General features: G+C 46.7%; 1 protein-coding gene and 1 long non-coding RNA gene across 4 annotated transcripts in view; one reads left to right on the forward strand and one right to left on the reverse strand.

Moving 5' to 3' along the window:
* The window catches only part of WTIP (WT1 interacting protein), an 83,625-nt gene that overhangs the window by 25,250 nt on the left and 39,240 nt on the right, over positions 1–19,135 (forward strand). The window contains exon 2 of one of the 2 annotated variants that reach the window (XM_027701526.1): positions 5,241–5,342. In XM_027701526.1, the coding sequence (XP_027557327.1) occupies positions 5,241–5,342 (102 nt within the window). Of the gene's footprint in view, positions 1–5,240; positions 5,343–18,285; positions 18,291–19,135 lie in introns of those variants that run through there. The other variant, XM_027701527.1, reaches the window with a different exon arrangement.
* Positions 8,733–10,937, reverse strand: LOC113976393. Of its 2 annotated transcripts, none has more exons than XR_003537084.1 (3): positions 10,801–10,937; positions 10,544–10,708; positions 8,733–9,624 (listed from the first exon to the last, which is right to left on the reverse strand). It is a non-coding gene; the product is annotated as an uncharacterized LOC113976393 (long non-coding RNA). The 2 variants fall into 2 exon arrangements; XR_003537083.1 differs by having other exon boundaries at positions 10,544–10,711.

Raw genomic sequence — 19,135 nt, forward strand, 5'->3', positions numbered from 1 at the left:
ACCTGCAAACCAGAGTTGTGTTACTGGATGGGGTCAGATCCCTCCTGGCTGTGGGGTGTTGTGGTGCCAGGTGTGGATGGGCTGGGGCTTGGGAGGGAAGCCTAAAATGTTTACTTGAGCATTTCCCACTTCTTTTAGTCTGTCATTTTTAACATTAATTCAAGTTGTGGTGTCTTCTGATCTTCCTCTGGGGCAGAGGGCAGTGCCTGTAGCTTAGCCAGGCAGTCCCTCCATCATTCCCATCACAGGATGTTGCTGCTGAGTGCGTCCAGGATATATTTATTTATAACTTGTACATACCAGACTTTATGTTAGATATTCAATCCTTGGTGCATTTGCAAGGTATCTGCCAGGTGACAGGCTAAAGCCCTCCAGGGTGGTGAGGGCTGGAGGGTTTCCTGGGCTGCCTCCCTCGCTCCTGCCGGCTCTGCCCCGTGCAGGTGCCTCGTTCCTTCTCTCCGTGTCTGGCTGGGGGATGACGTGTGTGTCAGGAGATCCCTCCTCCTGTGGTTGCTGGAAGGAAAGGAGCATTTTTCTCCCCTGAAGTCACCTCTCCCCACCCCTGCAGGATGTCTGCACGGTAGCTGCCTCAGCTCGGGCAGGTGCTGTGGCAGCGCTGGTGTGGCTGCCCGGGCCGGGGGCAGCGCTGCTGCTTCCCTGTTTACCTGTCTCCCGAGCAGAACATTCCTTACAGGCAGCAGCAACAGCCTGTGTTGCTGTGCCCAGGAGTGGGATCACTGGCTGCAGGCAGGGTGGAAACACCTCCCGTGGCAGTGGCACCTGCAGGGTCTGGCACAGCCCCTCCACAGCCCTCCTGCTCTTGTAGCTTGGCCACTCTTGCTGCAGTTTGGTTTCTTGAGCTGAGTTAAGGCTTCCCTCCTCCTTTGTTCTTCCCACTTCGTGGCAGTAGGTTTCCATGTCTCTGCCCTGTGCCTTGGCTAGGCCACAGGTGTGGAAAATCTCGCTGGGGACTCGTGTAGAGATGGTCTTTTCCTGTCTGAGAGAGAGGGGATTTTGCAGTGGCCCAGCGTGATGTTCACCCACCCTTTTCCCAGCACTGCAGCATTAACACAACTGCAGAGGCAGGGAGGGAGTCATCTGTGCCATGTGTTAGTTGTTAATTTTAGCTTTACCATAACTCTTGATGACAGGGCTTGGTTGTTTTCTGCTGTAGGCAGCATGTAGCAGTTATCCTGGAGATCTTACAGCCACGGTGTGGCTGTAAGACAGTAAAGCTGCAGCTCATCCCTGAGCTGTGTCAGGGTGTCCATAGCCAGATTCTCCCCTGGCTCCCACAGCTGCTGAAGTTGAGAGGCCATATGGTACCACTTTTCTTGCATTTGTGCTAAACCTCTGACTTCAGGTTATGTAAGGATGGCATTAGGCACAGCCTGAATTCCACATGTGTCTGAGGACAGAGCTTGGCCAAAAGGTGGTTGTATACCTGCCAGGTTACATTCTGCATTTAACCTTTCTCTATAGCCTTTTTCCTAATTCTGGGTGCCTTGGGAAGTCTGTATAAAGTACCAGCCTGTATTGGCATGGTCAAAAGAGCATCCAAGTGTTGCTGACACTTGGCTTGTTATAATGCATTGCATTTGGTCTTGAGTTGGGAGCAAAATCAGTGCCTACATCAGAAAATACCCGTCTGATTTTCTGCTGGTGCTGACAGTGGTGTTTGGTGGTGCATTAGTTTCCCAGAGAGTGCCTCTGACAGCTCTGTTGCCACACAGTGCTGGAGGCTCTCCTGGCTCATGTCCAGAGATGATGTTCTGACTGCTGTTCAGGCTCAGTGAAGTGGCCTGCTTAAAGGTGTGGGGAGCACTGGCCCTGTGCTGTAGCAAACTCCAGCAGGGAGTCCCTTTTTATATAATTTGTGCTGGTCATCTGCTGCTGTGATCCACAGAGTGTGTTTGTTCAGTCTCTCTCTTTGGTTAAACACTCTGTGAGGATGCAAACACCACTGCAGCCAAGGAATGCTGCGACTCTGTGCTCCTTCTCAGGCAAACTTTAGGTATATGCAACACCTTGTAACAGCTTTTTCTAGCTAGAGAGAGACACCAGATCTGTAGGGAGCTGATGACTTGGGTGGAAATGTAAGAGTTGATGTGTTAAAGGGCTGGAGGTACAGCTGACTGCTTGAAACAGAGGTGCTGGGAGGGGCAAGGAATCCTATAAAGGCTGAAGTGGTTGATCTGAAGTCCTGTCAAGTGGAGTGTCAGAAACAAGACATGCTTGCGCTGTAGTCGAACGTTCTTCATAGGCATTTTAACAAGCTTGGGAATTAAATATGGGGGGGAAAAAGTGATGTAGTTCTTGTCAAAGCTTTCACAAGCTTGCAGTGTGCAGTCTGGGCTGTGGCTGGTGGAAAACCAGACCTGAACAGCCATGTAATCAGGGCTTTTCCTGGGCACTTATGAACTCACACTACTCACACTGCAGCTGCATATACATTTTCCAGCATACACTTGTGGAATTTTACATAGGCTTTTTTAGCATGCTAATCATCTCCATGGTCACTCATTCCTGGAGTTAATGACTAGTCTCTTAGAGCAAACAAGTTAACAAACTGACAGCTGCTCCTAACGAATCACTTGCTTGGAGAGGCCAATGCAAGTTTAATATCCACAATAAATCCTTCTTCTGCTGCTCATGGTTCAGTGGAGCAATGGCAAAGAAATGAGGTAATAACTTTCATTTATCAAAGCAGTTTGGGCTGTAGTAGATTTGTGCATGAGAGCTCATAGACAGAAATGCCAGAGAATTACAGGCTGTGGATTTCTGCTCCTCTTTGGGTAGTGTGAAGTGTAAATGGGAAAATGTAGGTGTTACAGGTCTGTCAGCATAACCTCACAGTCAGACTGTCAATAGCTGCCAGTCCCCAGGTACATGGCTGGCGTGAAAAGCTGGGCAGGAAGCGTGCAGGTATCTGGGGAGCTCTGGGAGGGCTTTTCTCTGCCCCACCAGGAGTGAACTGAAACCTCACACCAGGTAGGGAACAGAAGCAAGAGGAGGCTTGTTCCAGGTGTGCACCCCGTGTTCCCTGTGGGTGTGCAGCCCCTCCTGCCCTGTCTGGGGGTCTGGGATCACTGCAGAGCTCCTGGAATGGGATGGGACAGAGCAGGTTGGTGGGTGCTGTGCTCTGCTGGGAGGAATTCCTGCAGCTGCTGCCTCGCAGGACCTTTTCCAATCACAGTGCCCACAGAAATCAATAGCCATCTTTGATCAGTTAACCATTAACTCATGGCAAATAGCAGATGTTTTCCATAACATTTGGTTATAAATAAATAAATAGCAGCCTTAGATAAGGCAACAAATGTTCTGAAATTCCCATTTCTCCTTTCAGGGCTGAGCTAGCCTAAGGACCGGCATTTTCTTAGCACTTTGTTTGCAATAAACTGATGGATCTAGTTGGCAGCTAGTTTGTATTGCAGGTTTAGCTTGGGACATTGTTAGCTGCTAATATTAAACTTAGAGTTGTTGCTTCACTAAGATACTGAAATCAGGTTTAACATTTAAAAATAGTAATTATTAGATTTTTTTTAATTATCATTTCATTTGACAAATATGTTCACTGTCTAAAATGGCAACATTGTGCCAGGTTGTTGAGCTATTGAATGAAAGGCTAATCTCCCTTCCTGATGTGAAATAAGTGAATTAAAGGTATAGACACCAAGAAACCCATGGTTTAATGAATAGTCTTTCCATTTAAGTATTGGAATTAGTCCTGTGTATACTTGCCAGTATCCCATTTAACCTGATCATCCATTCAGGTGTTTGTGCTGCACTGACCTGAAGCAGTTCAGTTGCAGAAATGGTCTTGGTTTGGCATGGCCAGATTTTGTGTTTTCCATGGATGTGTGTAAGATGTTTACAGCACAGCAGGGGAGAATTCTGGGTGATAAAAGCCCAGTTTTGTATATTCTTGAGTTCCTAGGCTCTTGGGTGTATTAGCAGTTTTGTTGATGCCAGTGATTAATGTGAAGCTTGTGCAGGCATTTGTAGAAATAGGGCCTCAAACAGCACATGGAACACAGCAGTTTCTTAGAGTTGTGTGAGGCAAAAAATCTCATTTTTTTATTTTCTACTGTAGTATTTAAGAAAAGATCATACAGCCTTGACTTGAGATGTACTGTCCTGCTGCAATGGAATAGAGACCAATGGACATCTCAGAAAAAATTAAAAGTCAGTAGTTCTGAGTGTGTGACAGAACGATGTGGATTCTCCAGAGTTTCATTTCTTCTTCATGGGAATACAAAACCAAAGTGATTCTTGAATTATCTCTCTGCTCTGGTTTTACTTTAAAAGAGGTTATGCATAGGTAGAAATAAATGCATAGGCAATCGAGTCTTAAAACTACAACTATGAGGAAACTGCTTTAAAAAAAAACCAAAACAAAAAACCCCAAACCACCTCAAAACCGCCTTTTTGTAGAGCTTACTGACATCATGACCTTCCCTGTGAGCCTGCCCTGTGTGGAGCTGACCACTGACTTTGCCAACTGCTGTGTTGGCTCCTTGTGCTTTGGTCTGCTGAGGACTCCCTGGAACCATCCCTGGCATCGCCCAGGGCAGGCCTGGGCAGCAAAGGTGAATTTCTGACCCCACTCGAGCAGCATTTGTGCCTGAGGAAGGGAGAAGCTTTGCTCTTCTGTGTTGTAGGGTGCCAGGTTTTGTTTGGGAGGTTACATGCTCTGTGAACAGAGAGTTGAACAGTTAATAAATGTGGCTGACAGATCCACTCCTCCAGTGCTGTGTGGCTTTCACTGTGGACCAACACTCCTGGTGTTGCATTTCTGGAGAGGGGCAAAGAGAAACCTTTTGGGTTTGGACTGAATTGTTGTTTTATTAGTGATTGTTGAATATAATGTGGTGGAGCACTTAGTTGTGAAGGTCCCACTGAATTATTTCTTGGGTAAGCTGAGTTATTTCCAGAGAGTGTGGATTTTCTCTCCTTTCTGTTTGCACCTGCCTCCTCTGGATTTCTGTCTTAGATAGCCTCAGTCTCCATGGATTGAAACACCAGCAGAGGCTTGCCCCCCTTAATTTTGGGTTAATTTCCAGGCATTTGTTTCCCTCCAGCCGCCTGCTGCTCTCTTGGGTACTTGAATCTATTCAGAGTGAGGAGCTCATTGATTTAGGGCCTGATGGGGGGTATCATGAGTGTTGTGAATCAACAGCCTGGAGCTGTTTTTAGGAGCTGCTGAGGGTTTTAACTTTGATTCTCTTTCTGCTTTGTAGGTATTTGTATAAAGTGTGGAAAAGGTGTGTATGGAGCGAGCCAGGCTTGCCAGGCCATGGGTAACCTCTATCATACCAACTGCTTCACGTGCTGCTCTTGTGGTAAGTCAGATCTACCGTGGCCTTATTATGTGGCTTCCTTTTGTAATACATATTCCTCTAGCAACCAGTGCACAGGGTGAGACCTCATCCTGCCTGCTTCCTCAGGCAAAATTCCCACGCAAGACTCCAGCTTCAAAAGTTGTTGTTTTTTTTTTTTATTTGCCATCTGTAAGCGTTCAATGGTGTTTTCCTAAGCAGCAGCCCAGAAAAGTAGTGTTTGGTTGTTTTAAGGGCTGCATTTACAAAGGAGCTTCAACCTGGCTGTTATAAGCACTATATGCTTTAAATCACTTGTGTTTATGGAACTGTAAAGTACATGTATCATTTTTGTGGAAAAAAGGGACAGATTTGTACAGCCAAACCCATATTTTTGTCACTTTCTATTTGCAAATGCAGCTCTAGTCAAGCATGTGTATTTGTCATTTCTTTGTATACCCAATGCTCAGAAATTGTTCTCTTATGTTCAAATGTGACAAGAACAAATAGAAACTGCATGTTGAAATATCTTATGCTATTACAAAATTTTATTTTTGTAGGGGAAGACCAGGTGGTAAATCACTGTCTCCTCCATGCTGTTCTCAGGACCTTTTTAGGTTTCCTTTTTAATCTGAAAGTGATGTTTCTGTGTGTGATTTGGGGAAGCCGTGGCTTTGCCAGGGGAAACAGGACATGGAAAATTCAGGGCAGCACTTTCAGAATTGTTTGCCTTAAGTCAAGCACTGTGAGCTTAAGTTGGAGACTTCCTCAGTGTCTTGTCTGTAACTGCTGAGAGCTCACGAATTCCCACTCAGTTCAAGGGAAGTATGAGAGCTCAATTTTCAGGAGTCAGGTAATTTTTTATGCTTTATGCACACATTTACTTAGGTTCCTGATAGATGAAAATATTTATCTGGATGTTGAAGGTCTTGTTGTGATACATATACACAGCAAAAGATTCCCTCTGAGCAGAATATGCCAAGTGGAAATTGTTTATAAAAAGGATTAATTAAGGATTAGGAAAAGAGTCAAAGATTATTGGCATAGAAGCAAATAAGTTGATAATCAAAAGACCATTGTAAAGTTCACTTGTGAAAGGAGAAGTGTTGTCTTTTCTCCTGAGGTAGAGATAAATATTTGTTTAAATAAACCTGCAACCTGACTGTAGAGTTTAGTGACCTTTAGAAATGACTGTGGACCATTACCAGATGCTGGGATGAACTCATCCCAAACCTTCAGGGATCGCTCTTGACTTTGCTCAAGTCTGACAGTGAATGAGTAGCTATTTTGTTGGCTCCCAAAGTGAGCAGCATCCTGCTTAGCCGAGGATTACAAAACATGATAGTGGATAATATCTATCCACTCACTGCCAACATTAACCGAACCTAATTGCATGGGTGAATTCCAGCTTCCTCTCTGGGGCAGAAATGTTGTTTTGAAGTAGTCAGGATGCAAGTTTGCTACCACAGGGATCTGTATGCAGGTCACTCTGTTCCTTAGTAAAATGTGCAAGGGCCAAGAAATGTATTTTAACAGCAAAATACAAACACAACTTGATTATTTAACAGCACAACAAGCTCTTCTGACTGTTGTGGTGGGGTGTGTGTGGCCAGTGCACATCTCCCATAGGGCGACTCGAGACATGTCTGTGTGGAGCTTCGCTGTGCCCCACCCCAGAGTGCCCTGGAATTTTGTGATTCATGCTGAGTCACCAAAGGCACGAGGAAACAGTGCTCCAGGTTGTCTTCTGAGCCTCTCTGTGCTGCCCACGGGCTGGATGGTCAATGCCAGGGAGAGGGGAGTGTGTGGGGACTGCCCTACACGGGGCACTGCAGAGGTGGACGTGCTGCTGACAGGGCAGCAGTGCCTGAGTGCAGGTGAAACACTTCATCAAAGCTTGGGTTCATCTACAGCAAGTGTGAGTCAAAAGCAGAGCTTTTCCTCTCAGCTCAGCTCTGAAAGGGTATCAAAATGAGCATAGCTGGAAAAAGGGTGTTGCATTTACTCCTCTGTTTCTCACTATATTTGGGGCTGTGCAGCCCATGGAGTGATTCAGGACAGTGCCAGTAGATCTAGACTTGGCATGCAGGTTCTGTCTGTGGGAACTGCACCCTTGAGTGCAGCTACCAAATGGAACTTCTTACAGTACTGCTGTTTGTGAACAGGGAGTTAATTCTGTGGCATTGGTGGGACCCAGGTGAGAAACCTGCGCTGCGGTTTTGGTGCCCACCTTTAAAGGGACGAAGGTAACTGGAGAGGGAAGGTCCAGAAGCACCTACATAGATGATTAAAGGCTGGAGAAGGGCTAATCATGAGAGCCCAGTGTATTTTGGGTATCAGAAATTATGGGAGGGAGATGTGGCTGGAGCTTGTAAATACTTTACCCATAGAACAGCATTAGAAAGTGGTCTCATATGTACTAGAGACAAACACAAGAGAGATTGTTTCTGGAGGCTGAAATTACACAATTCAAATAGGAAATCAGAGACAGTTTTTCTACAATGAGGATGATTAACTGCTGGAAGGAAACAGCAAGAGAAGTGGCAGATTCTCTGCTCTTCTTTGTTTTCAAATTAAGACCAAATGTCCCTTTGCAGAATGTTTTAAGTTGAGCCGAGCTTTAGGTAATTGGGTGATCATTAATGATCTTTGTTAGGCAAGGGGTCACAACACACACTAGTGCTCCTTCTGAGGCTTTGGCAGGAGAGTGGAGCAGGACGATGGTTCTCTCTGCCTAAAACAGTTCCTGTGCTTGCTTGTGTGGGCTTGACCCTGGCTGGGTGTCAGGTGCCCACCCAAGCTGCTCTGTCACTGCCTCCTCAGCTGGATGGGGAGACAAAATACAATGAAACATTTGTGGGTCGGGATAAGGACAGGGAGAGATCAGTCACCAGATACTGACACAGTTTATTACCAATCAAATCAGAGTAGGACAATGAGAAATAAAAACTGAATCTTAAAACACCTTCTCCTCACCCCTCCCTTCTTCCTGGGCTTTCCTTTACTCCCAACTTTCTCCGCCTCCTCCCCCGAGCAGTGCAGGGGGATGTGGAATGGGGGCTGTGGTCAGTTCATCCCATCTTGTCTCTGCTGCTGCTTCCTCCTCAGTGGGAGGACTCCTCACACTCTTCCCCTGCTCCAGAGTGGGGTCCCTCCCACAGGAGACAGTCAATCCTTCAGGAACAGGCTGCTGCAGAGTGGGTCCCTTCCATGGGGTCAGTCCTTAGGAACAGGCTGCTCCAGAGTGGGTCCTTTCCATGGCCTTTACTGGACATGGGGGAGTTTCTGGCAGCTTCTCACAGAAGCCACCCCTGTAGCTCTGTCACCACCAAAGCCTTGCTGCACCAACCAAATACAACTTAGAAATCTGAGAGTAAGAGCATGAGATTGCCTTTCTTCTTTTGTCCTTCTTCCCCCCCCCAAATAACCATGACCTGAACTTTCCTCCAGCAGTTTTCAGTCTTACTTTCCGTCTAATGGCTGTAGAGAGTAAAAGGCAATGACCGAAGAACAATAATTCTGTACCTGAAGACATCTGATTTAGATAAGGGCCCAATATTTAACCAGCTACAATTAAAAAATAAATAAAATAATATTTCAAACCCTTGGGGAAAGTTGTGGTTTGGAGACCACTCAGGCTGAAATGTGATAATGAGTGATGGAGCCTCCAAGGCCTCATTTCATCACTTGGCAGTGAGTGTTTTCAACTCAGCAAAGACAAGTGCAGTTGTGCAGAGAAGTGGAAATTCTGCCCTAGTCAGAGCCCTTTCTTAGGCACTTCTTGGAGCTGATCTTTGGTTTCAGTGCCAGGTGCTGTCAGGGTGCCCTGGGTGAAAAGGGCAGCGTGTGGCAGGACAGGCCCTCCCGTGCCTTCCTGGGAGTACAGAGGGCTTGATCCTGTACTGTCCTTTCCCACTCCCACCATCACATATCACAGCAGTGCTGGAAGGTTTGTCTTCCTTGCAGTTAAGAGGAAAACCAAAAATACACCCATGGGCACTTCTGTGAGAGCTCCAGCCTTGCCAGGGTAGGGGTGTAAGGAAGGAAGGGTGGACTTTTGGGGGTCTCCTGCAGAGATGGTGATTAGTTCTTGAGGGCACAAACACAGAAAGATGGAGAAATATTTCAGATACAGAGTAAATAAACAGGAGACTTCTGTCCCCTTTAGGCATTTTGGTAAAATGCTCAGATGGTAAATCTCTTCGTTGTCTTTCTACGTTCTGGCAACTTTGGGAAAAAACCCTCAGTAATATTGATTCAGAGTTGTACAGGATCTCCTCAAAAAAAGCAAATTTTTACCAGTGATCTGAGGTCAAAAGAAAAATAGAAAGGTAAAGTAAATTACTGACCAGGCACATTTCATGTGCTGCATTTCTGCCTCTCTAGTGTGTTCAGTGGGTTCTGGATAGTTGAGCCTTGCTCCTGGAGCTGAGCAAGTTCAGAGTCTCAGAACTCTGTCAGTTAATTTTTGCCACGTCTCTGTGTAAACCCCCGTTGGCTTCTGCAAAAGGCCATGCTCCTCAAATAGCTCTTTTTCAGAGGTCAGATAATTCTCTTCAGGTAAGGTAAAAGCCAAAGTGATCTGGTTTCCTGGGATCAAGTAGTTCAATGTAGACCTTTATCCTCAATCTCCTAGAGAAAACAACTGAAGCTTGTTAGGGTGGTTTTTAAATGTAGATTCTCTCTCAGCCCTGACACCAGTAAAACCTCTTTTAGGCCTTGATTCAACAAAACACTTAGCTGTGTTTAAATATGTTATATTACTCATATGTGAGCATGTTTTGCTGAATCTTAAATAACAGATATTAATTCAGGCAATAACATACTGTCCCTTCTGTTGAGTGTAAAATCTTAGCTTTGGCAGGAGTTCAGTTGCAAATTTTTTTTATGGAAGACAAGAGCTGAAAAATGTCTGCCTGAAAAGCTCATCATGTAATTCCTCTTGATAGTGTTTCAGAGCATGACAGGATTTCATGAAGAATAATTGCTATAATGCCAGATTGCTTGTGTGATCTAAGTGCAGGTGAACAGTTGCAGGAATTAATGGGCTCTGTTTGATGCTCATTAAAGAAGATAACTTATCTGGTGCCTCCAGTTTGCAGCTCATAACGTCGTCCACAGCATCTTTTCAGGCTGAAAATTTTAATCCCGTGGCAACGATTGTAGAAACTGCAGTAAGATAAATCTTTGGTATGAGGGATATCAGTTTGTTATTTGTTACTCACAGGGTGCAGGAGATGGTCAGGGAATGAGCTTTGTAGAGCTGAGGGTTTGAAGTCTCTGCTCTCAAAGCTGAGATGTATTTCACCACCAAAATCAGGGACGTGTCCCGCTCTCCTACACGAAGGCAAATGTTTGAACGGGCCATTCGTCTTTGATTTGCACTTTTGCTGCTGGTTTTGAGGCACAGGAAGTCAGAGCACGATCAATCAGAGGCTGAAGGCAGACTGTGTATCCCCAGGGTGTGCAGCTCATTCCTTACCTGGTAGCTGCTGACCGAGCAGAGCGCTCAGAGAGGTTCATGCAGCAGGTCAGTTCTAAGGAGCAGCTCGGGAGGTGTCACAGCTCAGCTGGTGACAGGCACTGCTGCTGCCCCAGCCTTTGTCCAGCCCTCACAAACTCACACAGCCTCTGGGAGGAGGATCCCAGCGAGGGACAGCCCAGCTGGGACACCTGTGGCCGTGTTACTGTTACCTGGGTTAAGGGCACTTCTGAATGAGCCCCTGCCCTCCAGCTGATGTGAAAGGGGAATTGGTTCATGGGCACAACCTGCCTTTTCACCTGGAGACAACAGCTCCCTTCTGTCTGAGGTCTCAGTGCTACTGTATGTACATGTCTATTAATAGGAGGTTGCTCATGTCCCAGCTTGTTGGGAGAAGTTCCTTGTGACACTGGAAATGTCACACTGGAAATGGCCTTTTGCATATTTGCTGCCTCAAGTCAAACCTTTGCTTGCTCTTGGTGTTAGTAAGACATAGAACATCTTAAGGGAGCTGTGTCCCTTCAGTGTATATTTATCAGCAGTTGGTGAGTTTTTAAAATACCCAAATTCCCAGTGGAAGATTCATTTTCAATTCATGTTCTGTCCCCACGGTATATTTCTAAGTTTGGCATCCAAATTGCACACTGCCAGTACTGGCTTTGTAGCCTTAAATTGTCTGTGAATGTGATTTTCACATAAAACAAAATTCAGTGTCAAATCTGTGAGCTCTGCACTGTTTGTCCACCAGTGTTAGAGTTGGTAATCACAGCAGTACAAATGTGTGTTTGTGTCAGGGGCTTTCAACCTCGTGGCTCACTTGGCAGTGACTCAGCTGAAGGTTCTGTACCTGTTCATCTTTCTACAGCTGCTTTATGCAACTCTTCTGGGCATCAAGGATACACTGCCAGAGCCCTTCAGGGTGAGGAGCTGATGAGCATTGCTGGGAGTGGTACATTGCCATGCAGTGAAGGTCTGCTGGGTAGCCAGTGTCCTTGCACACTTCTCCCTGCCATTTTCTAGCCACGTACTGTTGGAGCAGACTGAAGTTATGGGATTTTTGCTCTGTGATCCTGCCAGAGCCATTGGCTAATGCCTGGTGCTCAGGGAAGACAGGCTGACAGTGATTCAGTGCTGTGCATGTTGGAACACTCCCCCGTGGCCCCCATGGCGTGAGAGCTGGGTGCCCTGGACTTGCATAACTCCCGTTGTTACTCATCCACATCTCAGCCCCGTGTTCAGGTTGAATCCATGGCCACCTGAATGTTTGGTGCTTTCCAAGCCCTAACTGGAGCTGGCAGCAGGTCCTGGTGCATGTGGGGCAGATCCTTGGAGGGGTGATTCACGGGAAAAGCCAAGGAGTGTGGAGAAGTGGGAGGCTGGTTACGAGCAGGGAGCAGAGGGTTTGGTGTCTGTGCCGCGGAAGCTGCGGTTGGTGTAGACGTGTCAGTGAGATAACTCCCAGTGCTGCAGGAGGGCAGAGCTCTGCCTGACTCATCCTGCTGCTCTGGGATAAGGTACAGCCTGTGCTCAGCCCCACGCTTCCCATTTTAACACCTATCAAGGCAGATAGTTGGAAGCTATTCCAAGTATGTCTGCAACTGCAGTCCCAGACAACCCCAGTGCAGCACTCAGGGAAGGGAGGTGCTGGCTGCAAGAAGAGGCCCTGGATGGCAGAGATGACAGCTGCCTTCAGATGGTCCAGGCTCACCTTGTGCAACACTGAACCATGAATGAGTCTCAGCAAAGGAATGTAATCTTCTGGTGATTAAAAGTCAAACTTGGACACCAGCCCATGTAAGAGCCCCAGTACCTTTGGGTACTGATTGGTAGAAGAGTGTTTTCTTTATCTTGATCCCTGGTTAGTCTGATAATACCCCAGGCTTTAGAAGAACAAAAACAAAGGGATGGGAAAAGGGTCATCAGAAGTGTTTGAGATGGGATCACAGTTTGAGTTGGAAGGAACCCACAATCACTGGGTCCAGCTCTTGAGAGAATGGCCCATACAGGGATCACACCCACAACCTTGGTGTTGTTAGCACCGTGCTCTGACCATCTCCTTTATTTAGAATTTATTTAGTTGGAGTTTATATTTTGGGAGGCACTTTGTAGTTTCTCTGCATTGCTGTCTGTTATCCCAGGTAGCTCTGGCCCAGCAGGGCACTGCTCTGTGTGCTGGGCTTTAGATAGACCAGTGCTGTGGCCCTTCTACAGACTCTACTGCTGGAGGAGGTGTTGTGTCAGGACATGTTTTCAATTCTGTGACTACTTTAAATTAAGTTAGTTCAACTCTAGGAGAGAACCTGTTTTTTTGGGGGTGGCTCATCAGATTGGCCTTACTTCCACGGGGACATCTCAGATACTTGAAGATGCATGTGTTTAGAGCTGTCTTGGTTGTGGGGGATGTGTACAGGATAGAGTGTCACTCTCCACATCTCTGAGGGCTGCTGTGGCTGTGGTAGCTGGAGGCTGATGCCCAGGGAAGGGTGATGGTGGTGGGGAGCTGACCAACAGGGGACTGCGAAACATTTCCACTCCCTGTTCCTGATGATCAGAGGGCATGTGATCAGTAGTTGTCTGGTGGTTTGTCTCTGTCTCCTTGTTTCCTTGAAAGGCTGTAATTGCATTCTGCTATTAATGATTCCAGCATGAAATGTGTGGCGTTTGATGGTTATTTTAATTGGTGGGGGTTGCCTGGCAACTAATGACGGAAACTTTTCTCTGTGTTGATGGACTGACCATGGATGTTTTCCTTCCACAATATTTCTGTATTCATAATGTGAAACCAATCACTGGCGGCACCTGTGATCCTTTCAGGGCTTGGAAAACACATAAAGTATAAAACCCATGCTCTAATTAAGGTTTCTGCCTCTGTTTTTTATTTCTGTAAATAAAAACAGAGAGAACTTGCAGAGTTTTGTGGGCTTGAAATGTCACCTCTTTTCTCATATGACAAGATTTGCTAAAATTTCCTTATCAGTGTTTATTATCTGCAGGTCTCAATTGTCTTATCTGGAACCCACATCTCTTGGGTGTTCAGTCTTTCCTTTAACTCTTTGTTTTTTTCCTTTTCTTGCCTTCCTCTCTACCCATTTAAAATGTTTTTTTGGAACACACCTCAGTTTCTCCAAAAGAATAAACTCCCCTGGGCTTCTGTTGAGTTCATCTCTCAAAGGGGAAGAAATCCAGATAATCCAGAACAGAGCACAGGCAGGTCACTGGCGTTACCAACAGATGTTTCTGTTTCCCATTTCCAGGTTCTGTCATTTTAAAGTGTTACTTAAAAACAAAGGGGGAAAACAGGTGGAAGGGAGAAGTGAAGAAGAGAATGAATGAAAGGAGAAGCACAGGGTTGGCTTCCTGTAATTTTAATGACCTAAGTTTCTGCTATATGTTGTCCCTGTGTATTTTGCAAAGTGCCTAATCTATGCTTTAGTGATGTGATTATGCTTGATCTTTACTCATCTGAAAACTAAACCTGCAAACTCTGAAATAATTTCTTTTTAATATAGATCATCATCATTTCTTCAAGAATAAGTCTATCTCCACACTTGCCAGATAATCAGTGTTGTCCTTCAGCACTCAATAAATCTGTTTTTTCACCCACAACCAACTGATCATTTCTTTCCTGGGGCCTGTCTCAGTAAATTTTGTGACACCCACAAACCTGTCCCTGTACACAAACATGTTCAGGCTCCCATGTGTTTAGCCTGCCCTTTGGCCATGTATCACCTGGATACTCTGCTGTCATTTGAGGGAATCTCCACCTTTCCCTTGTCCTGCCCTTGAGTGACCTCACCCTGGACAGACCCAGGGCGTGCTCTGTGGGCCACCACTGCCTGATGGTTTCCCTGGTGTGTTGGAAGGATTGAACTTCAGTTTTTGATGCATCCTCTGTGAAGATTTCCATCTCCCAGGGGTTTTCTTTTCCTTCTTTCTGCCTGCATTTGCTCTGGCCTGTGCCTGCTCTGATACTGAAGAATTCAGACTTACTGTTATTTCTGTGTGGGCATCTTCTGGTTTTAACCTCCAACAAGCACAATGGATTTCTTTAGTCAAGATCTTGTCTGCACGTCAGTACCTTTTTCTCCAGAAAATAGGGAGCTTGTCCTCTTGCCTTTGGCACTGTTTGAAATCCTACTTTACCCTGGTACTTTCCCATTTTGATTTGTTTTGCATATCTTAGGCTTTTCATGGATCCCTGAGTTCCCAGGGTCTAAGGACTCCAAACTGTTGGCAGCTCATCATCCCCATATCAAGGAGGTGAGATTATACCACTTTGCAGCCATGGCAACTTCAGTCTGTCCCTTCTTACCAGCAAAACTCTTTTCCATACTTCCCAATGGTTTTCTGTTCTTATTCCTGTTACCTGTTTTCCTGCTGTCTCCAGTCTTAGTCTGGTTGTGTCCCTTCCCTGGTGCCAGTGCAGTGCAGTGACAGGACGTCTCCTCTCCTGCCAGGCCACACAGCACCTCTCAGTCCAGCTCTGCAAGTCCTGCCTAACAAGGTCAGGAGCTCTTGGCAAAGGACAGGGTGTGAAGAGGAAATCTGGTTTTGCTGCTTCTGTTGTCTTCTTCCTCCTGTGCTCTCTGACAGGACTCTCTTTGCACCTGGTCCAAGTTCAGGCTGGGTTACAAACTCAGCCTTAACAGTAATTCTTGTTTACTGCTTATTTCGAGGGAAACATGTCTGTATGGCCTGAAAACACACTGAAATTCCACATCAGAAAGCAGCCTGGGATTTACCTTACAAATTCATTTTACAGATCAGGGTTTCCACTACCACTCTTCACCTTAAGGATGCTTTTACCTCTTGTGGGTCTAGAAAAGCTGTTTCTCGTAACAATCCTGCCACGTACAAAACAAAATAAAATATTCTTTTTTTTTTTTTTTTTGCTAAAGTTTGTCTTCACACTTTTAAGATACACAGTGGCAGCAAACTTCAGCATTCTGTCTCTCAGGCTTCCTCCTGGCAGAGGGTATTGGCAAAGGACCAAATTGGCAAAGAGAACAAATTCTTAGAGGACTGATGGGTTGGTGGCCACCAAGGGGTAGATCAGCCCTGTGAGTCAGAGGACGGGGTTTTACTCCACTTGCCACAGGGTTCCTTGTCCCCTTGGGCAAATCACTCAGCCTGTCTGCCTTGGCCCATGTGGACATCATTCCTGTCACCTCACATGGGTGACACTGTGCTGCTTTCATTAATACTTTGAAATTATATGGAGATCCTGAGGACAAAGAACTGGGGAAATGAGAGGTTCCATAAATCAGTAAGTAATTATTGTAATATTACAAATAGAGGCATTTGCTGGAGGAAACACTCGCAGTGTCTGGCAGCCCAGCCATACAGCTGCTGCAGCATGCTACTGAAACTAATTACTTACTCAAATAATGCGTATTTACAGTTTATGGGGGACCATTTTTAGGATTATATGTCATTAAATACATGGACTAATGTAACATTTTTAAAAGACTGCTTTCCCAGCACTGCTCCCCAGAGCCCTGAGTGCCTGGGCCACGTCAATAACGTTCCCATTCCTCTGTCCAAACCCAACGTTGTGTTTTTAATTTATTTTCAGTATCCAAGGAATGCTGTCTCCAGTATTCCGAGGACTCTGAGTCGGATGTGAGACACAAATGCACCAGAGAAGCTTATCAGAGAACCAGGCTTGGCAGGAATCCTACATAAACAACCAGGCATTTTCCCTGCTTTAAATGAGGGGGCTCGGGAGGATTGGCCGATTGCAGCTGCAGTGGGCTGGCCTTGGGCACCAAGGAAAGTGCTTTGCTAACCCCTGGTATTTACATGACCCGAGTGCTTTGCCTGCTTATAAACTTACTGGTATAGGATGACCAGCTTGGTCCTGGTAAATTGACTTCTTCAGGTCAGAGTTATTTACCAGCAGTGGATGTCTTCTCCTACCCTTGGACTTCTCAGGAAATTTTAGCTTGGTTTTAACTCAGGTAACGAAGAGCTCTTGTTCCCACCCACTCTCCTCTGTCCCTTAAAACACAGCACAGGAAGAAACTCAGTAAATTTGATCTTGGCCAGTAGCTTTTTTTTTCCCCCCTTCCAATAAATATCTCATTTCCTGAAAATCCTGCCTTTGACCAGAGCTTCTGCTGGGACTCTTTAGATTTATCATCTCTCATGGCCAAATCCAGTTTCAGTTAGTGCTGAAGTACTCTGGACTTTGTGGAGAGCAGTGTGGGCTCTTAGCTGGGCAGCAGGACCTTCACACTGACATCACTGCTGTGGTTTGCCCCAGGTGAGCCACTGCCCTGTGGCTATATAAAAAGCAGGTAGTTTTGCAATATTGCTTTGATTATGAACACCATGCCAGAAAATTTAGGGAATTATTTTATGGTTTTACTGTGAAATTCTTAGTGTTTTACCGGCGTGAAACCTGTACGTGGATGCCCCGCATTGAACCGACACAAAAATCTTCAGGCTTGTAAACTGGATCCCACAGTCTTGAGTTAGGTGCAGTAAATGCTTTCTAAAAACAAACCTGAAGCAGCAGCCCCCTGCTGTGGCCTCTGTGGTGGCCGGGGCCCAGCCCAGCTGTGTCACTGCTGCTCCATTTCTGGGGTTATTGGCTCCGTGGGGTAGTTCCCAGGTATCAGATGGGGCACAGGTTGGCAGCCAGCAGAGATCCTGTGATAGACACACTGTGGGGTTGGGGTGTGACTGGAAATGGTGCTGGGCTGGGGGGGGACAGCAGGCTGAGGCTGGTACACATGGCCAGTCTCCTTGCCTTGCTCACCAGCTCCCCTGGCTCAACATCCAAATTAATGAGAATTCCCTTCTTCAAGTGGTGGAGGAGGCAGGAGTGTGATAACATAGGTATAATTCTGTGTTCCTTGCCTCTCCCAAACATCCCAGCAGGCTCAAGGCATGTGAGCAGGGGTTCCTCTGGGAATGGTGTTGAGCATTTGTTTGACACTTGGTCCTCTTGTTCCTCTTCTCATGGACATCTAGTGCTTGTGAACAGGTTTGTGTCCTGTGGTCCTGGGCCAGAATAACCCCCTGCCATCGTTTGGGGTGGTGGGTGCTCAGGGGCTTCAGCATTTCACCCCCAACATTGCTGTTCTGAGTGACTGCCCTGCAAGCTGGAATGGCAAAGGGCATTTGGGTCCTGGAGCCGTGTCCCACACAGCTGTGTGATGGGTGAAGGTTTGGCTTGGTGTATTTAAGTGTTTGTTTGTGTGTGACATGGCTAGAGAGGTGTGGAAGCCTGGGAGCCTGCTGGAGGCAGGAGGTGTTGTTTATATCCTCAGAGCATCTTCTGCCCAGTGGTTTTGCAAGTGCTCTGGTCACCTCTGGTGCTGTTTGAGAGGAGAACCTGGGGCAGGAGGGGGCAGGGGGAGCTGCTGACAGTCGTGGCCTCTGCGATGGGGTTTAAACCCCATGGTAAACTCGGTTATTTGTGAGCTCACTGGGGCCTTGCAAAGTCATCCCCAAAGTCTCCCATGAGCACTCGCTGCCTTGTGGTGTTTGGGGCAGGCTTGGAGAACCAGGTTTAAGTCCCACGGAGACCCTCCCTTCCCTCTGCCCGCTCGTCCCATGGAGTGCAGGTGGCACAGCAGTGCTGGGTGCTCAGCCAGGGGGTCCCTCGCTGCTCTGTGCACTTGTCCTGCTGCTTTTTGTCTTCACAGACTCTCTCTAGAGATGCACAAACCCCTGTATTCCTTCCTGTTCACAGCCCCACACAACCTTATCCTCACCTCCATATCTGCTGGTCCTGCTCCTCCCCTGTGCCCCAGCTGTCAGTCCCTGGCAGTGCCATCATCCCCTGCCTGCTCCCGCTGTCCAGCTCCTGCAGCCCAGCCTGGGCCAGGCGGGCACCCCCTGGGGCTGGGGAAGGGGCTTCCAGCAGTGCTCCCTACTCTGGATGCCCCCTCAGGGTTCCTGCTTTCTCCTCCTCTCCCCAGCCCCCAAGCTGAGTTTCTTGCCTAAAACCTTCCAGCCTTAACTCTCTGTTTGCCAGGCTCCTGTGAACTTGCACTGTGTTTGGAGTAGTAGCAACAAAAGCGAATGGTGAGCTAGGCAAGAAAAAGGCAAAGAATTGGAGGAGAGACCCTTTTAAAGTGTGTCTGTAAGAAGCAGCAGCAGTGGCTGGTGGGTTCAGCAGGGCTGACTCTGCTGTGCAGGGACTCTGTGCCAGCACACAGCCACTAATACCTGCAGCTCTTTCAACTGTGCCTGTGCAGAGTGGGAGGCATCTAAATTAAGTGCATATTTTTAAAAGCAGGAATGCATTTAGGAATCATTCTTGGTCCCTGACTGTTATATCTCAATGGTTGTCTGTCAATGTGTTGTAAAACACAAGTGTGCT

Source organism: Neopelma chrysocephalum, unplaced genomic scaffold, assembly GCF_003984885.1.
Source record: "Neopelma chrysocephalum unplaced genomic scaffold, ASM398488v2 Primary Assembly neopelma1_159, whole genome shotgun sequence".
Classification (NCBI taxonomy): Eukaryota; Metazoa; Chordata; class Aves; order Passeriformes; family Pipridae; genus Neopelma; species Neopelma chrysocephalum.